The sequence below is a fragment of the Rhinatrema bivittatum genome, chromosome 8 (genome assembly GCF_901001135.1).
Source record: "Rhinatrema bivittatum chromosome 8, aRhiBiv1.1, whole genome shotgun sequence".
NCBI lineage: Eukaryota > Metazoa > Chordata > Amphibia > Gymnophiona > Rhinatrematidae > Rhinatrema > Rhinatrema bivittatum.
In genome coordinates this window covers 77,150,219-77,157,086 of record NC_042622.1, presented here as the reverse complement: position 1 = coordinate 77,157,086, position 6,868 = coordinate 77,150,219, and the positions used below count along the sequence as shown (strand labels likewise).

The following is a 6,868-nucleotide window of genomic DNA, read 5'->3' as shown; positions in this document are numbered from 1 at the left end:
GCGGCATGGCTTTTGAAAGGCGTCATCTGAAGAGCAAAGGCTATTCTGATGCGGTGGTTTCTACTTTGTTGAGATCGCGTAAGAAGTCAACTTCATTGGCGTACATACGCGTGTGGAAGGTTTTTGAATCGTGGTGCGTTGAGTGTTCAATTCACACTACCCGGGCATCCATTTCAGCTATTTTTGCTTTTCTGCAGGATGGTCTAGCAAAAGGTCTATCCTGTGGTTTTCTGAGGGTGCAGGTAGCGGCTCTTGGTTGGTTTCGGGGGTCTCTCGAAGGAAGGCCCCTGGCGGCACATCCCGATGTAAACCGTTTTCTGAAGGGGGCGTCTCGGCTGCGTCCGCCCTTGAAGTTTCTGTGCCTCTCCTGGAATCTGAATGTGGTTCTCAAGGTTCTGTGTGCTCCTCCTTTCGAGCCTCTAAAAAGGGCAACCCTTAAAGAACTTACTTTAAAGCAGGGGTCAGGAACCTTTTTGGCTGAGAGAGCCATAAACGCCAAATATTTTAAAATGTAATTCCGTGAGAGCCATACAATATGTTTAAAACTAAATACAAGTAAATGTGTGCATTTTATGTAAGATCACACTTTTAAAGTACCATAAGTCTCTGAAAATATTACACCAGGCCTTAAGACACCAATACATCTCCTATTAGGAAAACGGACCAAGTCAGGCTGCTATAGAGTCCTACACAGAAACTACATGCCAGCAGAAAACCTCACCTGAATCACGTGCTGTCCCTCACCTAACATAGAATAAAGAGACCAAAACGCAGAACAAGAAGCATGCAGAAAAAACTGAATTGGAAACTGCAACAAGCCAGAGTCTCTGTATGCAGTGTAACAAAGGAAAAAAGAAACATCACCCATCCTTATAAAACAAATCAAGAAATATAAAATCATCAGCAGTAAAACTGTACTAACAAAAAGAACATATTTCGAAACAGCTGATGGGTGGAATATCCAACAATTAAAAACTCATATAAAACATTTCCAGATACCAACAAAATATTTCAAAATAGCAGACACAAAGACCCAGTAATGAAAAATAATAAGGATACAAAAATTTTTTTGCTCTGCATACCTGGGAACGTTTGATATCCAGGTGTCCTGAGATTGTTCTGAATTAGCAGGAGGCGGGGTGGTTTGCTTGGAACTTTCTCCTCTCTCAGTCACATACCAGCGCTCTCTCTCACACTGGCTCTCAATGACACACCTATTACACACATGCTCTCAGTACTCACATTACACATGTTTTTTCTCTCTCACTTATATAGGCTCTTAATTATGCATTTACACACATGCTGTCTATCTTTTCACGCTTACACACAGACACACAGGTTTTCAATCACATAAATACATGCTGTCTTTTTCTCTCACACACAGACTCTCATTTACATGCTTACAAACATGTCCTCTCTTTCTCTCATTTACACACAGGCTCTCAATCACATACTCACATGCCTCCCTCACCTAAAATCAGCTCTCAATCACACACAGACACACATGGTCTCTCTCTCTCATTTAAACAAAGGCTCTCAATCACATACTCACATGCTCCCTCACCTAAATCAGCTCTCAATCATACATAAGACACACATGGTCTCTCTCTCTCATTTAAACACAGGCTCTCAATCACATACTCACATGCTCCATCACCTAAACCAGCTCTCAATCACACGCAGACACACATGATCTCTCTCTTACTTATACACACAGGCTCTTAATCATACATACACATGATTTCTCTCACACACAAAGGATCTCAATCATACACCCATACTCTTTCACACAAACAGGTTTTCAATCACAAACTTACACATACAGGTTCCCAATGGTAAACTTACATTCTTGCTCTCTCTCTCTCACAGGCAGGCTCTCAATCACAGACATACTCTCTTTCACATATACAGGCTCTCAATCATTCACATACATGCAATCTCTCTCTCACACACACACACACCCACTCACTCACACAGGCCCCCCCCCCCCCCGCGGCCCGGAAGAGGAAGTGGAGCGTATCGGGTGCCTGCGCGGCAAGAAGAGGCCACGCTAGTGCGCTCGGCATCGGCCCGAAGAAAAGAAGACTGCAGCGCTGCTCGGAGGAAAATGAAGAACTTCAACCGCGGCCGATGGGACGCCGCCCTCCGCGAGGGCTGAAAATGAAGAGGTTAGCGTGGGAGGAGGCTGCTGCTGCCGCGAGTTCCCGGGGTGGAGAGAGAGTGAATGAGCGAGCAACACATGCTTGCTCGCTCATTCACTCTCTCTCTCCCCCACCCCGGGAACTCGCGCAGCAGCAGCCTCCTCCCAACGCTAAGCTCTTCATTTTCAGCCTCGCAAAGCGGCGTCCCATCGGCGCGGATGAAGTTCTTCATTTTCCTCCGAGCCGCGCTGCAGTCTTCTTTTCTTCGGGCCGATGCCAAGCGCACTAGCGTGGCCTCTTCTTGCGCGCAGGCACCCGATACGCTCACTTCCTCTTCCGGGCCGCGGGGGGGGGGGGGGCAGGAAAAAGAGAGCACGCCGGTGCCGCTGGACTCCAGCTGTCCTGCCGCGTTCCGCCCGGGCTGACAGCATTTTAAGCCCTGGCGGAGGAGGACCGGGGAGCAGCTGGGTCAGCGGGAAAGTGTGGGCGACACTTGTCTGCGAGCCAGATGCAGCCCTCAAAAGAGCCATAGTCTGGCTCGCGAGGCCATGGTTCCCGACCCCTGGCTTTAAAGACTGTGTTTCCTGGTGGCAATTTCGTCTGCCAGACGAGTGACAGAGCTTCAGGCTTTGTCCTGTAGGGAGCCTTTCTTGCGGATCTCGGAAGCAGGGGTTACGCTGCGCACAGTTCCCTCATTTCTCCCGAAAGTGGTTTCTTCGTTTCACTTGAATCAGTCTGTGGATCTTCCTGCCTTTGGGGATCTTCCGAGGGTGGATCCAGTGTCAAGGGAGCTGAAGAAGTTGGATGGCCGTAGACCTCTTCTCCGGTACTTGGAGGTGACTAATGACTTTCGATTATCGGATCACCTTTTTGTGCTCTGACAGGGTCCAAAAAGGGGTAATATGGCTTCCAAGACCACCATTTCTCGCTGGTTGAAGGAGATCATAGGTTCCTCATATTTACTCTGTGGTAAACCTGTCCTGCAGGGTCTCAAGGCCCATTTGATGCGCTCCCAGGCGGCTTCCTGGGCGGAGTGTATGCAGATTTCTCCGCAGACATGCAACTTGGAAATACTTGCATACTTTTGTGCGTCATTATTGTCTGGATATCCAGGGTTCACGGGAAGGCAATTTCGGAGCAGGCATTTTAAGAGCCGGCCTCTCCGGATCCCATCCCAAGTAATCTCAGCTCTGGTACATCCCAGGAGTCTGGACTGATGTGGTATGTACAGGGAAATGAAAATTAGGTCTTATCTCCGATAATTTTCGTTCCTGTAGTACCAAGGATCAGGCCAGAGTCCCGCCCTCAATAATTTCTCAGTTTTGGAGAGTCCGAAACTGAGATTTGTTAATTGCGAGGATATTGGGGGATTTTCTTTACACAGATCAGTTGCTATATGCTTGGTTCTCTTTTGGGGCAAGGCACTCGGGGTCAGTGAGCCCAGGGTTCTCCGGTTAATGTCCCGGGGGTTTTTAGTTAGTGTTCAGTTCAGGGTTTTCTGCTTTGACATTGTTATACTGACAGGCTATGGTGGCTCCCTGGTATATATGCGGAGCCTGACAAGTTTGGCTCTTGTCTCCACCTGCTGGTGCGGAGAGGCAAAACCCAGGAGTCTGGACTGATCCTTGATACTACAGGAACGAAAATTATCGGAGGTAAGACCTAATTTTTCATTTTTTTTTTTACCTTTACTGTCTGATCTTAGCTTTCTAATCGGTTGGTCACAGGCTTTTTTTTTCCACCTTCCCTTTCTTGTTTTTTTGCCAATTCCTTTTATATTGTCTTTTTTTCTATTTCTTTTCTTTCCATCTGTCTTCTTCCCTGAAGCACACACCCAGGCTCTCACTCTTACATGCTCTCTCTCATACAATCATTCCCCTCGGGCTGCCTGCAATGTGGGATCCGCTGCGGCCCTGCTACCTTGCCTTCGCGGATGACCATAAACACTGTTCTTCTACACACGGCTGATGCTCCTCCTCCATCCTGCCCGTGGAGCTCTGGCAACGTTTTTCTTCTAGGGCCATGCAATCACAAAGGAAGATGAGTACCTGTAGGTTTGGATGTGACCTTTTTCTTCTGGCTGTAGTGACATGAGCTCCACCATGGCCCTGCCAGTCTTCCTGTTGTGTATGTCTGGCACACAGTACCACAGTAGTTCTCTGCTCAGCCGCCAGTGGGATGAGGTCCAAGGGCGGCCGTATGTGCCTCCATGTCTGCCATCGGTGCCGTCTGCCTGGGGGTATTGCCCCCCCCCCTTAGTACGCCACTGCTCATGCCCCCTAATGCTCAGTGCCCTAGCCCCAGCCCTAGTTTGCCTAGTGCTTCCACTGGCCCTGGCTGTATGGAGATAGCAATGGGCTACAAGTCGGTGTGCCCTGAAATATGAGGGAAGTGGAAGAGTGATCTAGTGGTTAGAGCAGTGGGTACACCCCAGGGAAACCTGAGTTTAAATCCCTGTTGCTCCTTGTGACCTGGGACAAGTCACCTTGTTCTCTGTTGCTGCAGGTACAAAATTAGTTTAGAAGCCCCATGAGGATAGGTAAGTACCTGAATGTAATCTACTTTGATGTACCTGTTGAAGTGCCAAAAAGCAGACTATAAAAATCTAAATAAATAATGGTAATGTATAGTCCCTGTAGTATGACGGTAGTGGAATATCCATGCATGGGTGCCCCTGCCCCCACTATGGTGGTAGGAATGTACATGTGCATTCTAAATAGTGCAGTGAAAGCTGGTAATATGTGCTCTGGATTAAGATGACAGTGAAAAGGTATGGGCATAGCAAACAGTAAGAGAGAAACAGACAAACTGTTGAGATTCAAATAACTTTATTGGCATGACAGTTTTACAGATGTTGCCAAGCTAATAGACAAGTAATGCATATTGAAATGAGAACATATTTGTCAGACTGGATCAGACCAAAGGTCCATCAAGCTCAGTTTTCTGTTTCCAACAATAGCCAGTCCAGGTCACAAGTATCTGGCAGGATCCTTAAAGGGCGATAGATTCCATGCTGTTTATCCTATATATAAGCAAGAGATTTCCCTCTGTCCTCCTTAATAACGGTTGTGGACTTGTTCTCCAGGAGTTTGTCAAAACCTTTTTTAAAATCATCTATACTAACAATGTTTACCACATCCTCCAGCAGTGAATTCCAGAGTTTAATTATGCATTGAGTAAAAAAAAAAATATTCTCTCATACTTGTCTTAACGAAAGCGGGAAAGAATGTAGAACATTACATTACAATATAATAATCAAAGTACAAAGTAGGGAACGTACAATGTCGGGGAAGATATTAGGTTTTGGTGCTGATGTATGTTCGTCGTAGAATTTAATTTCAGTACAATGGCGGCGGGAACGTGCTGCGCGCGTGGTACCCAGTAAGACGGAAGCAGATGTAATGTGCCCCGCAGTAAGGTGGTGACCGGAACCGTGTATGCATAGCTGCCCTGCAGTAAGATGGTGGCGGGAATGTTCTTGCCTGCGTGGTATTCTATAAGACGGAAATTGGTGTTATGTGCCCCGCAATAAGATGGCGGTGGGACTATGCATTTGTGTCCGCCCTGCAGTAAGATGGCGGAAGGCCGGCTCGTGGATGTGGGAGGGGGGAGGAAGCGAGCCGGGCCGGTTCCCGCTTGTGCTCGGAGGCGGTGCTAAGCGACGGGCCCCCCGAGCATGGCTCCTCGGTTTCCGGCTCTTCAGGTGCTGCTTTGTCCGTCTCAGTTCGACATAGTGTGCGGTGTGGTGCTCGCAGCTTGAACACTAGGCCAGCACGAGTTCCCAGGATGGAATACCAGGTACAGGGGCTCGGGAAAGGGAAGGAGCACGTTGCATCAGCCACTGCCCGCCCGGGGCACGTGGGCAGAGGAATCCGGGGCTTATCGGATAGGCTAAGGGGAGCAGGGGCGTATTAAAGATGTACACCCAGGGTCTTGAGCAGTATCAGGCCGTGGTCCTACTTGCAGTACTCTTCATCCGAGCCTGTGTGGGTCTCGGACGACTCACCCATCTGCCTCTGGAGAGGAACGGCCGTGGTGTCTATAAAATAATGAGTGGAATGAGTAACGTTAAGCGGTTGTGTACTCTTTCAAAGTGTACAAAGACTAGTGGACACAACGAAGTTACTAGGTGATACATTTATAACTAATAAGGGAAAATGTTTTTACTCAACACGCAATGAAGCTCTGGATTTTGTTGCCAGGGGATGTGGTGTAGCTGCGTTTAAAAAGAGGTTTGGTCAAGTTCTTGGAGGAAAAGTCCATAAATCATTATTAAGGTGGAGTTGCCGAAATCTTCTGCTTATCACTGGGATAAGCAGCATGCAATCTGTCTACCTTGGGGTCCTGTCAGGTACTTGTGACCTGAATTGGCTACTGATGGAAATATGATTCTGGGTTTAATGGACCTTTTGTCTGACTTGGTATGGCAAGTCTTAGTCATTCTATATAAATGTCTAGTGTGTGTGTTATACTGCATGGTATCTTTCTCTCTATATAAGCTCTTAACAGATACATACAAGAGCGGAAACATTTTGGGTGCCAGTTAGCCCTAGGTGCTCAAATTTGCCACCTGCACCCAGGCTTGAGAGTGCTGCTAGGGTTAGGAAATTGTTGCTGCCGTTTCAGAGCTATATTAGAAGAAAGGATGGAAAGGGGGAGTAGATTGAAGTAGAGATGGAAGAAAAGAGAAATGCAGGAGGGGAAGGGGAGAGCACAAAAAATGAAAT

The 6,868-nt window shown here is 47.6% G+C and overlaps 1 protein-coding gene across 1 annotated transcript in view; it reads left to right on the top strand.

Moving 5' to 3' along the window:
* Positions 1–5,576: 5,576 nt before the first annotated feature.
* Positions 5,577–6,868, top strand: part of LOC115097186 (folylpolyglutamate synthase, mitochondrial-like) — an 86,662-nt gene continuing 85,370 nt past the window's right edge. The window contains 1 exon segment of the mRNA XM_029612768.1: positions 5,577–5,844. Coding sequence (XP_029468628.1) covers positions 5,818–5,844 — 27 coding nt within the window. The 5' untranslated portion in view covers positions 5,577–5,817.